This window comes from Acinonyx jubatus, chromosome B2 (genome assembly GCF_027475565.1).
Source record: "Acinonyx jubatus isolate Ajub_Pintada_27869175 chromosome B2, VMU_Ajub_asm_v1.0, whole genome shotgun sequence".
Taxonomy (NCBI): Eukaryota; Metazoa; Chordata; class Mammalia; order Carnivora; family Felidae; genus Acinonyx; species Acinonyx jubatus.
In genome coordinates this window covers 100,034,126-100,059,029 of record NC_069385.1, presented here as the reverse complement: position 1 = coordinate 100,059,029, position 24,904 = coordinate 100,034,126, and the positions used below count along the sequence as shown (strand labels likewise).

The window sequence follows — 24,904 nt, the reverse complement described above, 5'->3', positions numbered from 1 at the left end:
CTGGTCCGTAGAAAATGCCCAGTAAATGTTACTTTTCACTCATGACAGTTGTCTAAAGCAATCTCTGTGCTGTGTAGTTTCACTATGAAGGACCTTTGATCCCTGATATATCCATACCTGTTTCCTGATACCTGAAATTCCTCTTAGAAGGGACAATTTTTTTACAATTAAGTACGAGGTAGAGCATACAAATTGTGCAGAGGGAGGTTACATAAAGCTGAGAACTAGTTGTGGAGGGGAAGAGTGTTGTGGCCAGAGAAGCCAGAAAGAACAGGATCCCAGCCTGCTTCTCAGACAAAGATGGCGGCATCTTGTACGATCATGAGCCCAGGGTCTGTGTATCAGCTCTTCAGGTCCTAAAATACAGTCGTGTAAATGTGCCTCCAGAGGTAATACAACAGGAGAAAACTTCCTTTCATGAAAAATACACAAGACAGCCTTTAAAAGAATGAAATTCTGACACATGGATGAACCTTGAAACCAAACACAAAAGGACAAATATTGTATGACTCCACTTATTTGAGGTACCTAGAGTAGGCAAATTCATGGAGACAGAAAATAGAACAGTGTTTAACAGGGGCTGGCCTGATGGGGTGGGGAGGGATGGGGGGATAGGAATTTATTATTTAATGGGTATACAGTTTCAGTTTGGCATGATGAAAAATTTTTTAAAATTATTTTCATGTTTATTTATTCATTCTGAGAGAGAGAAAGAAGAAAGCACAAGCAGGGGAGGGGCACAGAGAAGGAGAGACAGAATCCCAAGCAGGTTCTGCACTGTCAGAGCAGACCCCGATGTAAGGCTCAAACTCATAAACTGTGAGATCAGGACCTGAGCTGAGATCAAGAGTCAGATGCTTAACCAACTGTGCCACCCAGGCTCCCCAGGATGATGAAAAATTTTAGATATGGATAATGGTGATGGTTACACAACTATGTAAACGTGCTTAGTGCCACTGAAATGTACACTTAAAAATGGTTAAAATGGTAAATTTTATGTTATGCATATTTTACCACAATAAAACACACCCAGGAGACATATATACAAACCAGAGATACCTGTTACTTTACAAGAAGAAAATTATTGCCCGGAGGATCTGAAGGTTCCTGATAACTGGCCAACACACCCACACCCAGAGGGGGGAAAAGAAGTCTGTAAACGAAGCTCTGATGAAAGCATAACCCAAGGTAGGAAAGTGGGCTGATGTTGAGAGCCGGTTTGACTCATGACACTATGAACTCAGAGTCCACCACCTGCACTCCCCAGGGCAATTTCTCAACCTTTCACAAACCAGTAGAGAGAAGAAATGGTGGTATTTGTAAGCCCTGGAGGTAAACCACCACATGGCTCCAGCAGCCCCAAGGACTGAGCTGATTAATTCCTGGCTTCCTGCAACCCATCCAGGACACACAGATTGGGAAGCTCTGTGCCCAGGGGGCCCAGAATAGTCATGTTCAAGTGTTGGAACAGTGTGTGAATTCCTGTTCTATGCACACTGCTATATAAAACTGCTAAGTGAATTATAACTCACTTTTGCATTAAATCCTGTTTCCTTGAGGTTACACCTCAGCATCCTTAATTGACTTAGTGTCTGAGGTTTCCTCACAGGACCTTGACATTCTCTCTTTGCCCAGTGATGTCTGTACTACCTTACTTCATTCACTGTTGAGAGAAGGAGATACCGATTCGGGTAGGACAGCCTCTCACTGAAAAGGGCAGGTCTGCTGGACCTTTCTGCAGGAAGAGACTCACAGGAAGATGACCCAGGATTATTACCTTTGGCATTGGGGGTTCATGCCAGTTTTATCTTGGAGAAGCGAATGGGCTGTGACAGAAAGCAGATTAGGGATGGCCTGGCACTGGAATGGGGGCAGCCTTTGACTAGGACAAAGAAACTTTGTGGAATGGGAGCATTCTATGACTAGAATGAGAGTCATTAGAGTGAGGTGATGTTTGCAAGATTATATACGCTAACTAAAACTCATTGAACATTTCATATACAGTATCCTCAGCACTGCTTCCTATTAAAATACAGAAATGTGACATTTGTAAGAACAAAAACAATGGACATTGAGCTGTAAATGTAAGATTTGCCTCCTTCACTGTTTGCTTTACTTCCATAAAAAGCTTTACAAAAATAATAACAAAGAAAGAAGGAAAGAAAGAAAGAAAAAAAGAAAGAATCGGTTGCCTGGGTGGCTCAGGTGGTTGAGCATCTGACTCTTGATTTTAGCTCAGGTCATGATCTCATGGTCATGGGATCGAGCCTCACTTTGGGCTCCATGATGAGGTTGGAGGCTGCTCTCTTCCCTCTGTCCCTCTCTCCCACTCACCCACTGTCTCTCTCTAAAATAAAAAAATTTTAAAAATCATCAAGTTCCAGTAGTGTTACAATCTGAAAGAAAGAAGCTTTATCCTTGCAAGGTTTTGGGGAGGGTCCAATAGATACTGGATAGAAAGGGCCATGGGAAAAAAACAAAAACCAGAAAGTACAATTTACTGACTCAGCATTGTAATGGCTACTGAGGGCGAGGCATGGGAACACTGTGTCCAAATCTGCCATTCCTTAAGCAATCAGGAAAGACTATCTCCTACCTCTCCTCAATCTCGCAAAATGAACACCAGGCTCCTGCCAGTCTATTTAAAAGACCATGGATCCATGGTCTGGGCTACAGTTCAGCCACTCATCAGCTTGTGATCTTAAATGAATTTGCCTCCTCTCTGTGGGCCTAATTTTTCCCATCTCTAAAGCTGGAAGGTAATTCCTACTGGTAGCACAACACAGTGGGAGCCTTGTGTATGGGGTAACAGACTTGCTGAGCCTCACTTTCCCTCTCTGTAGACTGGGGAGATAGTAAACCTTTGTGGGTGTGTCTGCCCAGCATGTCTCCCCTCTCCTCCTTGCAATACCAGCCCACTCCTTTAAGGAACCTCCTTTGCCTCCTCCCTGTGGCTCCACTGTGGCTGCAGCATCGCCAGCCCCAGGGCCCACCTGGGATGAGGATGAGCCAATCACAGAACCTCGGAAGAACCTAAGACCAACACAGAGTGAAATATGGGCAATCCTGATGGTCTGAAAGTCTCTGGATTCATACTTATTCTTTCAGATGTATGAGCTAATAAACCTCCTTCTTTGCTTAAAAACTACAACTACACCCTCTGACATGCCCCTGCCCCAAATGAAAAAAATCCAAAAACCAAAAAAAAACCCCTTTCTCCCAATTTTACAAGCTAATGGAAACAACCATCTCTGGCTGTGTCTTTTTGCCCTCTGGACCTATCAGAGAAACTCATGCAGCAATCCCATGCTGCAAAGTCCAAGCTGGAGTCCAAAGGGAGGATTAATGATCAACATCCAGTTAGGAAGGGTCATTATGGGGTCACTGCCTGGGTCTTAATTCTTTGTATGCTGAGGTCTAAGCAAACAAAGCAAATAGGCTTTAACTGAAATAGGACAGATTCATAGTCACCAAGGAAAGAAATTCTCACCTTTCAGAGGGCTAACCTTTTGAAATGGGCAAAGAAAGATGGTTAGAGGGTCTTCATCCCAGAATCTTTTGGAAGAGAAGACCAAGGACCTTTGAAGCCCTATACCTCCCTTTCTATGGGTATACTGAGCTGACTGTCTTCACTTGCCCATCTTCTTCTGTCCAAAGCTACGACTCCCTAGTGATGGAAGAGAAGTGGGGCCTTGAATGTTGCTGACTGCTATAGACTCTCTGAGGCTCACTTCCTTGGACACCCAGAGTTACCTCTACTAGTTTGGGTAGCTAGGCAGTTGGCCCAAAGAGAGCCCTATAGGGAAGGATGAAGGGATAAAGACTATTACAAGAAAAACAGCAACTTGTATGTATTATAATGAATCATTCTCTGGCACTGGTTGGATGTGCCTTTGTTAGTTGCCTTTAGGGTGTGCTCGGAGAATGTGCCGGGTTGGGGTCAGACCTAGGGTTTGCTTTCATAACCCAGGAAGTAAGACCCTGGGCAACACAGGCTTAAGGCTTTGGGAACTCAACCACATGGTGCTTGGTTCTCAAGGGAGACATCAGGGCAGGGAGTGAGGACCCAGGAAATGCTTGTTTTTAAGAACAATTCAGGGAGGGGAGGATTTTATTTTTCACTGTGTAAGCCTTCTAAACTATTTGAATTATTTACCAAGACCATGTGATTATAACAAAAAGAGATTGGCTTACCATTCTGAATCATGAAAAAATAAGTTCTTTTCCTTTCCTTAATTTCTGTCAGGTCAGACTCTTGGCTTTGGCGGAGGTCAGAGGAAAAAGTCATCCCACAGAGAGAAGGGCAGAGTTTCCCTGTGAGAAGTCTTTTCTCCCACTCTGATTCATCATCTGGTAGCGACCATGGCCTTGCCAGAGTGGGGAATGAGACAGGGCGATTAGCTAAATGAGAATCCCCAGGTTGGGATTTGACTACGCTGGGAGCAAGAGCTCAGGTCATACACAGGCTGGGCTGGGGGATGCTGAATGGTCTACGTGGTTATAACCCTGTTGACCAATCTGTCATCTGAGTTGGGGAGGTAAAATGGAGAGGTGAGGTACAGTGTAGAAATGGTGAGGTACAGTGTAGGGATGCCCTATGGTGCCCTTCAGGTGGCATGAAGTCTGGTGAGCCATTAAGTCATTTCACAAGTAAGGACATGTACCTGGATACATACTCAGAAGCTGATCAAGTGTGTGGCTTGGGCAGGATGGCCCAGCAGCAGTTTAGAGCTGGTAGAGTCATGTACCTCAAAGCATTGACAGAAGCCCTGCTCCAGACCACAGACCACCCATTGGAAAGCACCACCGTGCCTGTAAGATCACCCTGGACAGCTGCTCCATCCCCCACCAAACAGGGCCTTGATGTGGAGCTGAGTTCCAAATACCCAACTTGGGAATGCAGTAGATACACTTAAAGCATGTTTATCAAGGACAGGGAATCTTTGGGTCAGTTTGTACAAATATTCATCGGTTACATCTTAATCTTAGTGTTACTTGGAATTGTTTCAGCAAAGCAAAACCCAGACTAAGGAGGCTCTGTTAGGGGAAATAGGGTTGTCTAATTGTCCAAGTTCTTTCTGGGGCCACAGAATGATGTTCCCTGGACATTCTCTGTCCCCCATCCTTCCTCTTAGGATTCACTAGCATCAGCCATCATGTCACTCCTGATTTGTCTTTTGCCACTTTTTATCTAACCCAAGTACTCAGCGTCAGTGTGGGTGTTGGAGAGATCCTGGCCCCCAAATCTCTCTGTTCACTCTTCCAACAGTGGTCCTGATCTTGGTACAGACAGCAAGAACAGTGCCTTATGTAGGCCGCTGCCCTAAATACACACTGCCTCTTATTTAAAAAAAAACAACATTTTTTAACATTTATTTATTTTTTAAGAGACAGAGTATGAATGGTAGAGGGGCAGAGAAAGAGGGAGTCACAGATTCAGAAGCAAGCTCTAGGCTCTGAGTTGTCAGCACAGAGCCTGACGCAGGGCTCGAACTCATGAACTGCAAGATCATGACCTGAGCCGAAGTCGGATGCTCAACCAACTGAAACATCCAGGCGCCCCATACTGCCTCCTATTTATTTACACACAACACTGATTTCATAAAGGTTGTAACCATCATCCACAATCGACAAGCTTAAAAAAATTTCACACATCAGAATGGTTTCGTATTGCATTTAATCAGTGTTTGCTGTTCCTAGTAGTATGGTTTTGTTCTTTTCAGACACTTTACTCTTAGAATCTATAGTTTGCTTCAGTTTGCAGCGTCCCGTACTGATCCTGCGACTGGATCATGGCTGTTTGCCACTGTAAGACCTACTTTCATCAGAACTGCAGGATGCCCCTGACTACCTCCACATAGTGGCTATCTGGGGCGGCTTCCTCGGACTCCCAGGCTGCAGGAACTTCTTAATTGTAGGGATGTTGCTGATTCTTGCTTTAAATGCCTGAAATGAGAACCAGTAAAATGAAAGCCTCCATAGCAGCCACAACCTTTAAGAAAATCATAACTTTGTCATGGGAGGAGAGTGCTTAGGCTGCCAGCTTATGGAGCTCAGTGTGTTGAATCTGAATTAATTCTTAAGGCCTGTTTGCTGGATGTTCCCAGGATGGTAATACAATTGCTAGTGTGTTTAGCCTGAATAAACTGTTTTGTTGAACAATCATTCGGGTGCATGTGTGGCTCAGTCAGTGTGTCTGACTCTTGATTTGAGCTCAGGTCATGAACCCAGGGTCGTGAGATGGAGCCCCCATGTTGGGCCCCATGCTGGGCATGGAGCCTGATTAATATTCTCTCTGTCCCTCTCTCTCTCTCTGCCCCTCCTCACCCCCCCCCCACACACACTCTTTCTCAAAAATTGAAAAAATAAAAAATCATTGTCTCAAAGAGGTTCATATTAAAAACTCTAAAAAATTCATACTCTTTGACCTACTGATTCCTGTTCTAGGAATTTCTTATAAGGGTGAGCAAAGAAATAACATAACATATGAGCAAAGAAATAATGATAAGAATGTTAGCACAGTGAAAAGTCAGAAATAACCTATATTTCCAAGAACAGAAAACTGGTTATATAAACTATGGTACATCCCTACAAAGTATATAGTTCAGTAATTTAAAATGATATAATATATAAGAAGAAGAGGAAGACCCCTGTATTGACAGGGAAAGAGCTCTAGAATGCACTGTTTAGTTTAAAGGGAAAAAAGGGGACGGACAAAAAAAGAGAGGGAGAGAGAGAATCCCAAGCATTAGCAGTTGGCAGCATGGAGCCCGATGTGAGGCTTGATCTCACGAACTGCGAAATCATGATCTGAGCTGAAATCAAGAATCAGATGCCTGGGGCCCCTGGGTGGCTCAGTCAGTTAGGCCTCGGAGTTCAGGCCAGGTCATGATCTCACAGCTCACGAATTTGAGCCCCGCATCAGGCTCTGTGCTGACAGGCCAGAGCCTAGAGCCTGCTTCCGATTCTGTGTCTCCTTCTCTCTCTGCCCCTCCCCTACTCATCCTCTGTCTCTCTCTCAAAAATAAATAAACATTAAAAAAATTTTTTTTAAGCAGTCTTCTTTTAAGATGACCTGGAGATGCATTTTGTTTTAGTCTTTGTTTCTATTCACTTTTTCTTGGGCTTCATGTGGATATTAATACACTACCTTCAGTAGAGGGAAGTCAGAAAGAACAGAAGCATCGAGTTCTTCCACCATTAAAATAGCTTCCAACAGTTGTATGTTTGCCCAACTGAATTTGTTGCCAACGAGAAAATCCTCTCCGTGGTCATTCAAAATCTGCAGAAAGAAAGATGACAAAGAATATCATATAAAAGTAAAGACTATTTTGCCTGGCTAAACACTTATAAAAGCAGGGACTCTTTTGTAAAGATCATATGTACTAAAGAATCTTTTTCTTGATAATCTCCAAGAATGTTAGAAAGGGTCGGATGAAACCAACTCTTAAATACTCTTATACCTGCTGCAAACTGGCACAATATTGTTGGAAAATTGTCAGTGATTATCAAGATATTTGGGGTAGTAAAGTGTTAGAACGGAGTTCTCTCTTAAAAGCTTAGAGCTGGTTAAGTAAAACTGAACCCACTAGTATAGGGAGACACTAAGGTCATGATTAACTAGAATCTGGCTACTATCCCACAAGTAGAAATAAATCATCAATGGGATATCAGAAGCCCAAACCTGAGCCTTCTTACTATCCAATGAAAAGTGAATATAAAAATCCCTCAGGTGTAGCTTTGAGTGGCAGATGTACAAAATATGGGTTTACTCCATAGGTAAGGAACAAAGATAAATTCAGGCACCACATCTCTTCCTGTGATACATGAATAAAAATAAAGTATTAGTATGGATGAATAAAATGACTTGAATCAGTGAATTCTAGAGTATTCCAGCCATGGCAAACATAAAAACAGTTGATGGAATATATCAAATATGCCAAATATAGGGAAAATGATTCCTGCAGAAGACAAGCTCACAGACACAAGTTACAAAGCACATGATTTGTACTTGAGATAACTCTTTTATAAGACAGAGGCAGCACACTGACAAAGAAGAATTTTGGGTCACAGAGCCAAATGTAAGAGTGGAGTCTTAAAATTTTTTTGTTTAATCTTTATTTATTTTTGAGAGAGAGAGAGAGAGTGCAAGGGAGGAACAGAGAGAGAGGGAGACCCAGAATCTGAAGCAGGCTTCAGGTTCTGAGCTGTCAGCACAGAGCCCAATGCAGGGCTCGAACTCATGAACCATGAGATCATGACCTGAGCTGAAGTCAGATGTTCAACTGACTGAGCCACCTAGATGCCTCAAGAGTGGACTCTTTAAGGAGTTAAAAATGCTTAAAATGTTCAAAGAGAAAATGGGGGAGGAAGGCATGTGGAAAAAAAAGAGCATATGGGTTTGAAAAAGAAATAAATATTATTAAATGAAAAATATAAATGGTATAAAAATATTCAATAGAAAAATTGAAAAAAATAATTTGGCATAAAGATCTGAGGAAACCCACAGAAATAAAGATACTGAAAATATGAGAGAGAGGTTAAGAGACATGTAATATAGAAGGAAGCTCCAACCTAAGTCTAAGAGGAGCCCAGAAGGACAGAACAGAGAGAATAGGGAGGAAGCCATTTTCCCTATTATTTGGTGGAGGATTTTCCAGAATCTTTTTAAAAAGAAGGACATTCTTGTTAACTAACTTGGATTTAAGTAAAATTAAAAAATTAAAAAAGAACAAATCAGGAGACTATAGATGCTGGAGAGGATGTGGAGAAACGGGAACCCTCTTGCACTGTTGGTGGGAATGCAAACTGGTGCAGCCACTCTGGAAAACAGTATGGAGGTTCCTCAAAAAATTAAAAATAGACCTACCCTATGACCCAGCAATAGCACTGCTAGGAATTTACCCAAGGGATACAGGAGTACTGATGCATAGGGGCACTTGTACCCCAATGTTTATAGCAGCACTCTCAACAATAGCCAAATTATGGAAAGAGCCGAAATGTCCATCAAGTGATGAATGGATAAAAAAAATGTGGTTTATATATACAATGGAATACTACGTAGCAATGAGAAAGAATGAAATATGGCCCTTTGTAGCAACATGGATGGAACTGGAGAGTGTTATGCTAAGTGAAATAAGCCATACAGAGAAAGACAGATACCATATGTTTTCACTGTTATGTGGATCCTGAGAAACTTCACAGAAACCCATGGGGGAGGGGAAGAAAAAAAAAAAAAGAGGTTAGAGTGGGAGAGAGCCAAAGCATAAGAGACTCTTAAAAACTGAGAACAAACTGAGGGCTGATGGTGGGGTGGGAGAGAGGGGAGGGTAGGTGATGGGCATTGAAGAGGGAATCTTTTGGGATGAGCACTGGGTGTTGTATGGAAACCAATTTGACAATAAATTTCATATATTGAAAAAAAAAAGAGAACAAAAAAAAATTAAAAAAAAAAAGAGGGAGATTCTTCAGACTGAAAAAAAAAAAGGGAGGAATCAAAGATTGCTGGGACCATGTCAAAAACCAGAAGCAAACTTGACGAAGCTACCACTGTCCAAAAGATAAGATACTTGAGCTTCTATAATCACTTGCATAATTACTGAAACTAATGTAACATTGTGTGTCAACTATACTAAAATTTACTTTATTTATGTATTTTTTAAAAATTTATTTATTGAGAGAGCGCACGTGGGCATGCATGCGCACATGTGCATGCATGGGGGAGGGGCAGAGAGAGGACAGAGGGAATCCCAAGCAGGCTGCCAGCTGTCAGCACAGAGCCTGATATGGGGCTCAATCCCATGAACCACAAGGTCATGACCTGAGCTGAAACCAAGAGTCGGATGCTTAACTGACTGAGCCACTCAGGCACCCCTATACTCAAAAAAAAAAAAAAAAAGAAGAAGAAGAGCTCTAACATTAATCAAAGCACAGCCAATGTTTAAATTCATGGCAATAAACAGTATCATCATGTTATTTAAAGAACAAAAACAAGAAGGAAAAATCAATAAACTCATTAGTCCCCTTTGAAGATGCTAGGTAACTAACTCATTTTGAAAAGCAGTGAACCCAGAGCAAGAATCAAGGATTTATCCTCCTTTCCTAACATAAACCACACCCCAAAGTAACTAAATATATTATGACGGGGAAGATTCATTTTATAGAAAGTATTCCAGCTAATAAATGAAGAAGGGTTAACAGATTTGGGTGTCAGTATTTTGCATTCACCAATAAATCAGTGGATCTAGGCATTAATCATCAGTCGCATTTAGTTGTAAGAAGAGGGAAAACCAGATAATGTCTGCTTCCTAATGACCTTCACAACATCACCTACGACAGTCTGGCCAAAATAATCACACCTGGACACGATTAGGCTTCTAATTCTAACTTCCAATTGACAGGAATTTTAGAGAATAAAGGAGTATGCTGCATTTAGTAAAATCCAGGCTATGGGAAATTTGACAAGATAAATACAAGAGGAATAGAAGGAGAGAAAAAGGGGAGCCTGAGTGGCTCAGTCAGTTGAGTGTCCAATTCAACTTGATTTTGGCTAAGGTCATGACATCATGGTTCATGAGATCCAGCCCCGAGTTGGGTTCTGTGATGACAGCAGGCAGCCTGCCTGGGATTCTCTTTGTCTCTGCCCCCCTCCCTTGTGCACTCTCTCTCTCTCAAAATAAATAAATATTTAAAAAATAGAAAAAAAGAGGAAGGGACCTAATAGATTAAAAGAAGCTTAAAAATGTAATTGACTAATGACAGAGAATGAATTTGAGGATTTTTTGTTTCATTGTTTTCGGGGTTATTTTTTTTTTTAATTGAAATACACTTGACACACAATGTTACGTTAGTTTCAGATAAACTTGAGTCTGATCCTGATTTGAACAAATACATTATTTTAAGTGTTTTGAGGAGTACTGGATTAGGCCACACAGATTTCAAAATCTGTAGTATGATAATGTCCATTTAACATTACAACTCAAGTAATCACACTAGTTTGTTTGTTTGTTTGTTTGTTTGTTTTTTACATGAAAGGCATTTCAACAACACTGTACATTGTTCCAGATAAAGAGGAGCTTGCTTGTCTAGTTCTGAGGTACTGGCAGAATCCTTCATTGTGGTTTAATCAGTAATAAATCATTTTTCCCCAAGACTAAGACTGAGGAGAAATACCACAGAATTCTTCTGACAAGCCTTTATTTATGGAACCCTATGCATACATGGTACCTTACCATTTGTATTTCCAGGACATTCCTAATGATTCACTCCAAAATGACTTCGGAAAAGTTGTAACTTTAAGAGACCTTATCTTTTTACTGAGGCATGATTACCCACCAGTATTACACGTAAAGAAACATCTGACAGGAAATTTAAGGCGAAGATGCCTTGGGCTGATGGCTTTTTAAAAAATCAGAACAGAAATGCTGTACCTTTCATTGCATTTGGCTTATTCCCATTCTGTTTTGTTAGAGGTTCCATAATTACGTAACCCTTATTAAAGTTTTGCTCCAGGTGCAGTAAAGCTCTACCACAGCTTCTGTCTTTTTAACATTTTTAACAGACATTCACGCCTGAAATAGTCTTCTTAGCAACAGGAAGTAAGTCCGGAATGCCTGCATCCTGCAAGTGCAGGTGGGAACTTGCCTTGCCCGCGCTCGGCTTCCCAGTTCTCGTCCGTCCCGCCCCCAGTTCCCGTCCGTCCCGCCCCCAGTTCCCCTCTGCCTTGGGAAGGGGTACCGGCCGGCCTCTTGAAGATGCTAGCCCCTCCCCCTGCTCCCCTAGCAGGACCTGCGCGCGCAGCCATCGCGGAGCGCAACCATGCCTCTCGCGAGAGCGCCCTGGCACGTCTGGCCCGCCAGGATAAGGCCTCAGTGAGGTCCAAAGTGGATTGCTCCCCCCACTACCTTTTCAAAGGCGGGGAAGTAAAGGGTTTTAGCTTTCTTCACGATTAAAGTAAGATTCTCCTCTTTTTCCTCAGGGGGTTTGAACGCAGCCTGCGCGGTAATCATCATGAGGTCCAGGGTGCCGTCAGCGTACATGTTGATCATGACAAAACAGCGTGTTAACTCTCATTCCGACGCGACCCTTTCAGTATGGGATTCCCTAATTCGCCACAGTGGTGGTGCAGATCAATATTGGGGCAAATGACTTTTCATGCCCCCTCCCTTAAGATTCCATGCTCAGGAATGATTTCTGCCAACAGAGCCATCCTAGTGACCAGGGTATACTAGCATCTCTGGAAATGTTTATTGAATGAAGGGATGTGTGAAAAAAATTAATAAGTGCCTCTAAGTTGATATCTGCCATAAAGAAATAGATTATTGTGGTTTTAAAAACCCAACTGAATGAAGTTTACCGGAAGTGCGAAACTATTAGCACCGGAACCTATTCAGTTGTTTAGGAAAGATGCATAATTTAGCAGGTCTTCCCCTGACCTGGCAACTGAGAAGGAAACGTTTGCTTTCCTAGTCAGATCAGACAAATACCTTGATTCATTCTCTAAAAATTTCCCTTGCATTGACAAACGCAAAAAAAAAAAAAAAAGGTTAAAAAAACAACAAAAAAACTAACAATGGTAGATATATGACCATCATTTATTAGACTATTGGTGCAGTTATGCTGTGCAAGTTCTCTCTACAACCAGTTTGCAACCATTAAGGGTTGTGTGTCTGTGTATCCCCCACTATATGCTAACTGCCCAACAGATTTGGTTCAGTGATCATCTCTTTCTATTTTCAACATATATAAAAGCATAATTTACTTTGTTGTCCTATCTGAATTACAAATCGTTTTTCTTACATGTTCGATTGTCATCTAGCCTGTCACCTTTAATTGTAAAAAACAAACACATGCATCAAAACAGTGAGAAACAGATTGCTTTTGCATAGTATTACTCATTTACATTGTTACAAAAGGATGCTTTTCATACACTGTTTGAAATTGCTTCTCTTCCCATAAACCTTTGGGACTGCAAGTTAGGATGACTAAATTCATTTTAAAGGTGGATCTAAAGAAGAGTTGGGTGCGCTGCTTCTGGTTATGGACTTTTTCATTCCTGTTATACTCTCTCTCCTTCTTCTGAACAATTGAACTTAGGCCTTTGTCCTACCATGTCTTCTATGTATATGTACAGACCACCCATAGTGTTCATGCTTGTGGGGATAAGATTTCAAGGACCACTGAAATGGCCCTTGGGCCCCAAATACAGATAAAACCTTTATAGTTATAAGTCTTTGTTTTGTCTGTAGTTTACTTATCTCATGTGAAGCTGAACTATGTATTCCTGGGAGTAATAATCCAGCCATCCTCAGCCAAGCCTAGCACAGTGCCCAGCATGGAGTAGATGCTTGTGGTATATATGTGCAAAACAATGGACACAAAACTTCACCGTTCAGTAATTGTGATAAAACTTGACAGTCCCTTCCATCATTAGTTGTGGTGTGTTTTCTGGAATGACTTCATGACTTGCTTTGACAAATAGAATGAGGTGGAACTGATGACCAGTTCTGAACCTAGAACTTAAGAAGCTTTGTATGCTTTTGCTCTCTCTTAGAACCCTCCCTAGCTGCTCCAAGAACAAGCTTGGCATGAGAGCATGAGAGACACATGGCCCATTTACCCCTCAGTGGACAGTCAACACCCCAAACCAGAGCCCCCTGACTGACTACTGGTTGACTACAGACATAATAAGTCCAGCCAAGAGGAGTCAAGCCTGGCCCAGATATGCCAATGCCCACGTGACATATAGACTGGTGAGGAAGAATAAATGCCTACTGATTTAAGTCACTGTGGTATGTTTTACAACAGTATTTGTGGTAATAGATCATTGATACAGTGCTCAGTGTTTGCTGAATCAGCCATTTCCACCTTACATAGAATGAAGTTTACTAGGTCATTTTATGAGAACCTATTTTGTGAGGAGTGGGGAGAGGATACGAATGTTGAATGCAGACCACCATGAGTAGTAAAAGGGGAAACCTGGAGTATTCAGAGTTATGCACAGCACATGTGGGTATAGCAAAAGCATCTCCCCATTTGTTCCCCTTGCCTTCTCCTCCTAGCCCAGGCAGAAAGTCTACATCTGAACTGAATTTCAGCTGGTGCAAAACTACAGAGCTTGGATAAGAGTCCAGTACAGACATGAACACTGTGGTACCTGACTGTCTCCTTCAGGTCCTTCCCATACAAGTCAGACTTGGCAGCAAGGTAGCTGAGGATGGCTCTAGTCTGTGTCAGCACCATTCCATCAATTTCAACCATAGGCACTTGGCCAAATAGCAGGCGTCCGTCTATGGATTGAGCAAAGAGAGGTTAGGGTACTCTCCTTCCATGGTTGTGGTAAGCCTGCAGGAGGGTCCCTTCTAATTTTGTTGAGTAGTTTTTAGTTTTCATCCAAAGTGGTGAGCTAACGATGCCAGTTGTTGAGGAAATTCCTACCATTTGCTTTATGGAAAATCTGAGACTCACTTGATGGTTTCATGCATTTTTGTGCATTGGTTAATCACGACTATTTAAGACACTATACATTTACTATGACTGTATTATAATATAAATACTATGAAAATCATCTCAGGGAGATGGATTGTTAAAAATACTCACCCACTCCCCAGATAATTCTGATTCAGGGCTGGAGGCTGGGAGCCTGAATTCTTTGAAAAGCACATCAGGTATCACTCCAGGTCTACACAGCAGCAGGACGGATGTGACAACAAGAACCCAGGAAGACTGGGTCCAAATGCCAGCTTTAGCCCTCCCCAGCCATGTGTCTTTAAGCAAATGACTTACCTGAGCTTCAGCTTCCTTTTCTCTAAAACAGTAATAATACCTATCAAGCAGGATTTTTGAAAAGATTAAATGAGATAGCTTTAAAAAAGCACTGAATACTGTCAATAATCAGTGTTCAGTAAAATTAAATTTTCTGCATTGTGAGTGACTGCCTATAAAAGTAATGCATTTAAAGGTGTACTATAATTAGTACTCTTTTCATAAGATAGGGTCTTGAAGAAATACATAACCTTTAAATTTCCTTTGCTACCTGCACATTGCTGAGAATAAGGAACTTTATCTAGAATAGGAACCAGACTTCACTAGTGCATTGGCAAAGACCATAATGAATTTCCCTAGTTTCCAATATTGTTGCTGCTTGCTTTAATGAGAGACAGTAGAAGATGGTGGAGAGAAAACCACCACAGGAACTTTTCAGGGAGCCAGTGTCCCTATTTAATTGGATGATTCAGGCAAGTCTCTGTCTTCCCTAAACCTATTTTCTGATCTGTAGCAGTATTGTCTTGCCCATTTTAGGGTTTCCTTGAGCAGGAATAAAATCATGCTTGTGACCATGCCTTGGAAATATTAGTACAATTATTAATGGAGAGACTGAAAAATCTCCACTTCCTAAAGATAGTGCTACATTTGTCTAACACTGAATGATCATCCAAAATGGTCTCTGTGCTACTGCTTTTAAGGATGCAGAAGTCTATTAAAAATGATCCATGCTTCTAGGAACTGATGATCTTCTTCAGAAGGATTTTTTAAAAATCTAGGATCAACAGTGCAGGGAAGGATCTTTGCAATCACTAGTTCATTCATATTATAGACTATGGCACTATGGAGGCCAAGAGGGCAAACGTGACTTGCTCACACTCATAGGAGACAGCTAAACCAACAGAAGTAGGTCTCCCGACTCTCTGCTGAGGGCCCTCTCTGCTGTCCTTTTCTGCCTCTTATTCGCTAATAATAGTAATGCCCAGGAGGGTATCAGAAGCACAAGAGTAGCATCACAGACTCAGAGAGGAATGGAGGATCTCCTAGGCTGTTAGGGAGGACTTCCTGCCAGAATGATCATGGAAGAGTTTCTGAAGATACATTTCATTTACTTATTCAATACATATGTATTTACTCCCTACTACGTACCAGTGACCGGCCTTGTTTGGGGTGGAGTAGGGCAGAAATAACGAGGAAGAGGAGGTTCAGGGATTTATTAAAGTTTCTGGACAAGAACTGGGGAGGGGTTAGCTGGCCTTCCCCATTTAATGAGAGCTACTGGCATCCTGCATCTGTGACCACAGAGATTATTTTTATTTTATGGTAAGGAGAAAGGACGCAGAGAAGTTAAAGGCCTTCTGCAGTCATACAGTTTGTAAATGGTAGGTCTGCGGATTACTAGTTGAACATTTTTCCAAAAAATAATTTGTGTTCATTTCATGACTGTTTATCAGCAATAATGGGAACATCCAGGTTTCCTTAGATAAGGAAAATAACTTTGTGGCAGTTAGAAGTTTAAGAAGCTCTGTGAAAGTACTAGTCTTTTGTCCTGGTGTGAAAAACTTTTCTAGGGCATTGTAAGGATGAAGGACTTCTTCCAAATGTAATCAAATTTTGATCTTTTCTATAGTCTTGGTTCTATAATTGTAACCTGATAAAAAATGGTGTCTGTTAACCTGCTGAAACCATTAAGAGGAAGTGGATATGAGCCATGAGAACTAAAGAATATCTTTGGTCAAATTCCTCTTCCCTTTTACTCCCTCCCCTTCAACCCACTGGATCAGTATTTAAGGATTCTAAAAGGATTCTTTAGTGGGGTGGGGAGTATTGAACCAATTAGCTCAGTTAGCCCATGCTATCATATCTAATTGAGGTCAGGGTCATAGTCTACTTGATAAGCTTTTATGAAGTCTAAGGAGAAATGCAGATGATACATTTAGCTCTATGACAGGGATACAGTGAGCATTCAATGTGTTAGCAGTCCTTGTCCTCATAGTTGTCACTGTAGAGTTTTGTGTTCCTGTATTGCAATGAGTATTTCCAGAAACAATTTTTTTTCTAGTAAGATAGCATTGGATAAATCTAGGCTCACCCTTCTGCAACTTCTCATATTGTTCTGTTGTTTCAATAAATTCTTCTTCAAACTAGATAAAAGAAACGTTGTTATAACTTTAATGTCCTCAGAGAGAGAAAGAGAGAGGGAGAAATGTTCACAGTATAAAATGTCCAATGGCTTCCTGAATGAAAATTTTATTTTTATTTACTTTTTTTAAGATTTTATTTTTTAAAAAAATTTTAATGTTTATTTATTTTTGAGAGAGAGACAGAGCATGAGCAGGGGAGGGGCAGAAGGAGGGAGATACAGGGTCTGAAGCAGGCTCTAGGCTTTGAACTGTCAGCACAGAGCCCAGTGCAGGGCTCAAACTCACGAACTGTGAGATCATGACCTGAGCTGAAGTCAGATGCTTAACCGACTGAGCCACCCAGGCACCCCAAGATTTCATTTTTAAGTAGGGGTGCCTGGGTGCCTCAGGTCGTGATCTCACAGTTCATGTGTTGGAGCTCCAAGTCAGGCTTTGCACTGACAGCTCAGCCTTTGGCTCCCTCATTCTCTGCCCCTCCCCTGCTTGTGGTAGTGCTCTCTCTCTCTCTCTCTCTCTCTCTCTCTCTCTCTCTCTCAAATAAATAAACAACAACAGCAACAAAGATTTTATTTTTTAGTATTCTCTACACCCAATGTGGGGCTGGAACTTACAACCCCAAGATCAAGAGTCAGAAGCTCCACTGACTAAGCCAGCCAGGTGCCCCCAGAATGAAAATTTTAAAAGGAACCACAAAGTTACCAATTTAGACACAGCTGAAAATTCTGCCGGCATGTGTGTGTAGGGGGCAAGGGGGCATGTGTGTGTAGAAGGTTTTGTCTACTTAACAGGATATCCCCAGCCCCGTTCATATTATTTCCTTTTCTTCACATTAGCTCTTTTTTCTCTCCAAATTCTTGTCCTTTTCTCTAACTTCCCCCAATAATTTCCCTTCTCCTATTCCTCTCTTTCCCTTCTTCTCTCTCTTCTGTGCCATTCTCCCTCTGTATCAGGTCAAATTAAATTTCTCTTCGATACTTGTACATTCAATGAAAGGATCTGAAGATTATTACTCAGGTGGGGTTATCATCATTTACTGATGGAATCTCTGAAGCTTCAGTGGGAAAGAGTGACTTTTTGTCCCTAAGACTTGAGATGGGGGTAGGATAAAGTGAACAAAACAAAGAAGGTCATGCATGAGTCCTTGTTTTAAAGAAGATGGCATTCAAAGAGGGAAAATGAAGTCTATACCTGCATGAAACCAAACAGTTTCAAAGCACTTGTGAAAATCTATGGAAAAGTCAGTGGTTAAGGAATTCAGAATTAAGGACAGATCCAAGTGGGGCAGACTTTTCTGGGCTCAAGAGGAGACCAGATCGCAGCTGGAGGTAAGGTTTCAGTGGGTAGCCATGGGTAGAACATGGTGCCAGGCCAGAGCTGGAAAGACCCCAGGAAATCAGTTCGTTCCAGTGAAAACAATGATGCAGATGTGGGTCTCCTCTCTCTCCTTTGTCTTATGAGTCATCATGATCTCTCTGCCCCTACAAAGTTTCCAGAACACCTCCCTACACTTCCACCCTCCCAACCCTGCTTAAACAGAGGACTATGATCCCTCCCTCACCTCTTACAAAGGAAGACAGATGGAAAGGGAAAGAGTGGATCCATCTCTAAAGACCACCCTGAATTATGAAGTGGGGAAGAGGACCACTCCAGCCCACCCAAATTACCCTCCTTCCTTTTCCCAGGAAGGAACCAACCTCCACTCCAGCTGTAGCCAGCAGCCAGCGGATAGACTCCATCCTGCCCCTGCCACGAAAGTAGCAGAGCTTGGGCTTGGTTGTCATGACTCCTGGCTCAGGGTTTTCTGAAGGGCAAAATAAGAAAAGTAAGAAAAGCAAGAAAACAATGATCATAGAAGCAGGATTGTGGTTACATCCAAGGAGGAGATGAGGGTTGTGATGGCGGGGGGTGAATGACGGTGAGTCTGGAATGCTATTAATATTGTTTCTTTTTTTTTTAATTTTTGTAATGCTTATTTGTTTTTGAGAGAGAGAGAGAGAGAGAGAGAGCGAGCAGGGGAGGGGCAGAGAGAGAGGGAGAGAGAATCTGAAACAGGCTCCAGCCTCTGAGCTGTCAACACAGAGCCCGATGCAGGGCTCAAACTCACGAATTGTGAGATCACGACCTGAGCCAAAGTTGGACGCTTAACCGACTGAACCACCCAGGTGCCCCAATATTCTGTTTCTTAAACAGAATTAATAATCGGTCTTTATAATTAGTCTTTAAACTGCACATAAATGCACTCTCCTGTATGTATGCTCTATCTCACAATTTAAGAAAAAAGAACAAACTATACTTATCAAAGTATCAAGGTATCCATAGATTTGAGAGACTGTCTCTGGTATTTTGAGAAAGGATCCAGGTGTTAATATGATGGTTTCATGAACAACCTTGCAAAAGAAAATCTTTTCTAACAGTGGCAAGGAGCTGGGCCGTTTTGGACTGAGATGTTCTGTGGGAGTTGGGTCACTCTTTCATTTCTGTCACAAGGCTTTTCTGAGTGTTGGGACAGGCACAGATGTATGCCTAGTCAGGACCAGGATTCTAGTCCTTGCGTGACCACCAGGGAGCCGGGCAACCTTAGGCCCAGTTCAGTAGGTCTGTCCACCTGCACGTCCTCATCTGTAACTGGGAAGGATTACACTAGGTGACCTGCAGCCTTTTCAAGAAAAGTATCGTGATAACGCAGGCACATGTGATAGCACTTTCTACCTCACTGCTGCAAGGGCCACAGTGGCTATTATGCTAGTGACCTCTGCCTGTTGCACAGGATTATTGAACGTGCTTTGAGAATGTTAACACTCTATACCAACTCAGAGAACTGCCTGGTCTCCTTCTCCCACATCTGCCTCTCTGACCCCATAGGTAACAATGCATGCTCCAAGGAAACAACAAAAAAAGCCAAACTACTGGCACAGTGCTCATGGTGCTGTGGCTGGGAGGGTGCTCAGATGACCTGGACAGAGAGACCTACCTCAGCTTCCCAAGGCAGCCCTCACCATAGTCCTCTGCCCACCAACCCCCAGACTGCCAAACAGCATGTCCTAGCCAGGATTCCACTCAAGGATGCTGCCTGTGCTAAGAAAATTCACAAGAAAGTAAAAAAAATCAGAACATCAGTAGCTCAGTTCATGATGAAGAATTTGGCTGTTAATACCCTATATCCTATGACAACAAAGTCACTCAGTTTCACAAAATCTTGCAGGTGTTTTGAGGCCATGTTGCCCTCAATCATTCTATTTTCCTCTACGTTGGATTTACAGTTTAATTCTTGGAAAAGCTGAATCCCTTTCTTTTTGTAATATGGAGCGTTTCACAAATTTGCATGTCATGCTTGCACAGGGACCATGCTGATCCCTGTATTCTTCCAATTTTAGTGTATGTGCTGCCAAAGCCACACAATTCTTTTCTTGTTGTGGTCTTGTTACCTCTTGGGCACTGCCCATGTTGGGTTGCTTTTAAGACTCATTTCTTTTAAGTTGCCTCTTTAGCTATTGAGTATTGAAAGTGTCAGGAGCTTCCTAAAAACCCACTTCTTTATTGTCTTGGGAAACAATGATTAAAAAGGCACCCGAATTCCCTGATTAGAGAAACATGTTCGGGTCTAGTAACTTACTACTAACACAACTTAGAATGAGCCTTACAATAAAATCAGCGTGGAAAGAATATGGCAAGAGGGAGAAGGGAAATGGCGCCTTTTTGTTTAACCTCTCCCCCCGGTGAGATAGCTCTTGAATTCTCTGGTCTCCTACAGGTCCCACGTAGGATGGTTAAGGAGCCAATGCAAGTGCTGTTGGAAGTCAGAAAGAGGAGGCATAGCAGTTCACCAGCATGCTAAAGACACGGCAGGACACACATGCCCAGTGGGTGTCAGCACTAGAGTAATTCACACCCACATGGGCCATTTTTCAGGTATTGACCAGATGTCAGGAAGGCAGCAAAGCAAACAAACAACAACAATATTAACAACAGCAAACCCTGGGTGACCGACAAATGATTCAAGCCCTCTGAGAACCCTGTCCAAGTATCTGTCTGTCCTGCTGCCTTCAGACAAAAATAAAGCAACACTGGTGAAGTTAAACATCAGTGTCTAGCTTGAGGAGCTTCATCTTTCCACTCTGCTTAGTGCATGGAGCTCTAACTAGTTTGACCCCTCTCCACCTGCTCTGAGAGATGGAGATGAGGCTGTGAATCTAGCTGTGGCTGGTCTCAGGTTAATTCCTGTCATTTCATCTCCTTGAAACCTTCAACGAGTCCAAATTCTGTTTGAAATAAATCTTATGGTGAAAGAATATGGGACATAGAAACTCCTGCTAACACCTTTTTTTTTTAAGTTTATTTATTTTGAGAGAGAGACAACACAAGTCAGGGAAGGTCAGAGAGAGAGAGAGAGAGAGAGAGAGAGAGAGAGAGACTCCCAAGCAGGCTCCCCACTGTCAGTGTGGAGCCCAACACAGGGCTTGAACTCACAAAAGCATGAGATCATGACCTGAGCCAAAACCAAGAGTCAGACACTTAACCGACTGAGCCACCCAGATGCCCCAGCTAACACCCTTTTATAGTGATTATGTCCTACCCCCCACATCCCTACCCTCCACCCCCCTACCCCTAGTTAGACAAGGCTGAAAGTTATCCTTTGATTTAGACCTTGGATCCAGAAATGGTCATCTCTGGTAGCCTCCAAAAGCTGTTTCTAAACAATGGTCACTTAAAATGTTGGCGGGATGGTCTTTCTTCTGATTATTCTCTTAGTTACTTGAAATCTACAGAGATTAAAATTCTGGCCCCAGATTGCCCATGAGAGACAGATACCTAACACAACTACTGAGTGTCATAATGTGGAGGCTCCAGACATTGTATTTGTTCCAGAGACCCAGTCAAGAGTCAGAGTAAGATTACTGGTACTGTGCCTGGTACCAGTAATGGTGAAATCTCTCAGATGAAAAGAGGGGCAGCAAAATGTACTCCTAAAACGATCAAGAAAAGGCAAGCTTCTTGGTGGCATGGGCAGAATCAACACTCAAAGAGATGGCAGGCATATGAGCCTTTGGAGGTGCTGGAATGAAACAATGGGAGCACAGCACATCAGGTGCACAGGAGTCTAGGTGCCAGGGATGGAATGTGGTGTTTTCTGCTGGGAGGGGCATTGTCAATGGGTAAGAAGGGAAAGCTGTGCTCCTTAGGGTATATAATCAAGAATATGGATTAATAGCCACCCTTGGGGCACCTAGCTGGCTCAGTCAGTTGAGCGTCCAACTCTTGATTTTGACCCAAGTCATGATCCCAGATGAGCCCTGAGTCGGGCTCCAGACTCCTCAAAGAGCCTGCTTAAGATTCTCTATCTCTAAAAAACAAAAGAAAGAAAGAAAGAAAGAAAGAAAGAAAGAAAGAAAGAAAGAAGGAAAGGAAGGAAGGAAGGAAAGAAGGAAGGAAGGAAAGGAAGGAAGGAAGGAAAGAGGGAAGGAAGGAAAGGAAGGAAGGAAGGAAGGAAGGAAGGAAGGAAGGAAGGAAAGAAAGAAAGAAAGAAAGAAAGAAAGAAAGAAAGAAAGAAAGAAAGAAAGAAAGAAAGATAGAAAAGCCACCTTAGCTTCACAGAGAGTGAACACTGAAAAAGTTGAGGGCTCAGATATGGATCTAGTACTATTCATTTACATCCCATTCTGCCAGGCAGGTACCCAACTATGTCCAGTCCTCAAAACAGAGATGACGTGTGTGTGTTACTATCTCCATCTTTCAAAGCAAGGTGTTCTTGGCTGTAGAGTCACAAGTCCTCACTAATGTTGTACAACTTTTTTCCACCCCTGTAAGCCTCAGTCTCCTAATCCTTAGAATGGGTATGGTGGTTGTACTACTCACTTCAGAGGGCTATTGCAAGGATCGAGGACAAAATAATGGATAGAATACATACTACAGTATCTGGTCCATAAACAGAGTCCTCCGTGCTTCTTTAAATGAATTACAAACAGATTTAATGTTTTCTTAGAGTTTCTAATGCTGATTGGCTTCTCTATTAGTTTTATTTGTGATCTATAAGTTTTTGTTGCAAATGATACTGATATTTTGTAAAAGGGAGTTAAGACAAGACTTTTGTAAATTTGACTCAATATTGCAATATAAGACATTTTAAAAGCAAATTAGGATGTGACTTTTGCCTTCACTTTTTGATTGTGAGCATCATTGGAGCTTTTTCGTGGTTTGCTGCTGTATGGAAGAGAATTTGGGGATTTTATGTGATGCCCTTGTGCCCATCACTTTACCCCACTTCACTTCTGCCAGGCTCTTACTCATTCTCAAGGCACGTGGGAGATCGAAGGATGAATCTTTGGAATTCAGAGTTGAATTACAAGGGACAGGATCACTCCCCTCCCTGCCACCACCTCCAAACCTTCCCTGTTGTTCAAGGGAGCCCTAAAAGCCCAGGGTCACAATGGAGACCTCACCTCTGAAAAACAGGACTGTAGCCTGCAACCCTCCCTTTCCAGTCCAAAAGAAGGAAACTTTTTCCTCTAGTTATTAATAACCAGGCACTCAAATGATAACCCGTTACCACTTCTTGTAAAAATCTTGATGTTTGTGCACCCCATGAACAGCTGGTTCTGGCCAACCATCCACCATGCCTCACCTCTCAGCCTCAGTTCTGGTGTTCTAAAGTGGGCTGTTGGGTCCAGTCCCTATCCCCAACCCTTCCCAGGAACAGCTGTTTCTTCTGGAAGAGTTGAGTACAGGGAAGGAGCCCAATACTGCTTACAATCTCACCCCAGCCAAGAACCAACTGCTCCCCCTAGATTCTGCACTGCAAAACTCTAACAAGGTGGCAAACTCTTGGAAGGCAGGGGTCAGGGTGTCTTCCTTCCATCTCCCAGAGAACCAGCCCAGTACTATCCCAGACACATGGCGGTTGTACAGAATATAGTTATTACCTCAGTGTGCCACTCTGAGATGCCAGTTTCTAAACTCGCCACAATGTCTGTTTGATCTTTCATTCTTTCAACATCAAACATTTATTGAGCTCCTATTATGAATACAGTACTAGGTAAAGTACTCCAAGCATACAAAGATAAATAAGATATAGTTCCTGCAATCAAAAACCTTACAAACCAAGGGGCGCCTGGGTGGCTCAGTCAGTTAAGCGTCTGACTCTTGGTTTTGGCTCAGGTCATGATCTCACAGTTCATGAGTTCAAACCCTCCCTTGGGCTCCACGCTGACAGTGCAGAGCCTGCTTGGGATTCTCATTCTCTCTCTGTCTCTCTCTCTCTCTCTCTCTCTGTCTCTGCCCCTCCCCTGATTGCACTCTCTCTCTCTCTCTCTCTCTAAATAAAAAAATAAACTGAAAAAAAAAAAAACCCTTACAAATCTGATACCTAGTGATGGAAACATCCAGACTATCAAGTTGTAAGAAGCAAATAGTGTTTAAAAAAAATACAATATGGTATTATAAGAATTGGACAGAGCCGTACAGAATGAGCATATAAATATAAGTTTTTCTGAGCCCCGCCCCTTCCAGGGTTAAGGGTTATAGGTTAAGGGCCTAAACCAAGTCTTTTAATCCTTTTCCTTTGACCTCTAATGAATTTCGACAAAGATTAGAATGAGCCACAGCTTGGTAATATAGAAGACCAAGTTTGTTTGTGCTTCAAGAAATAAACTCAATTATTCTCATTGTTAAAAAAAAGTAAAAGTACATTGTCAAATCTGAAAGGAACAGGTGCAATGGAAATATTTGTGCCTTTCATGCGAAATAAAGGGAACAAAGGAGCAGTGTGTTCTGGATTTCACCCAAAATGCAGACATTCTGCAAACACAGCTGCTGGAAGACCCAGAACCTGAGGTGTTGAACTCACCATAAACTCAAACCTCAGTCTTCAAGTCTGCTTTTTGTGCTGCTAATATTGACCAACATGTATGTCCTTAATTAAACAAACCTGGTGCACCAGCTAAGATTCCCAAACAGGGCTTATTACATTGGGAACTGAGGGCCACCTTTTCAGGCTCGCAAAC

General features: G+C 42.2%; 1 protein-coding gene and 1 pseudogene across 1 annotated transcript; both read right to left on the bottom strand.

The window, feature by feature from the left end:
- Positions 1–5,824: 5,824 nt before the first annotated feature.
- LOC106973070 (glutathione S-transferase alpha-4-like) lies at positions 5,825–18,757 on the bottom strand. The gene is given in 7 exon segments (XM_027057571.2): positions 5,825–5,874; positions 5,877–5,946; positions 7,151–7,282; positions 11,904–12,045; positions 14,156–14,288; positions 16,856–16,907; positions 18,602–18,757. Coding segments are annotated over 7 exon segments (735 nt in total).
- A 1,444-nt stretch (positions 18,758–20,201) lies between these two features.
- Positions 20,202–20,302, bottom strand: LOC113598955 (uncharacterized; annotated as a pseudogene).
- Between the last annotated feature and the right edge of the window lie 4,602 nt (positions 20,303–24,904).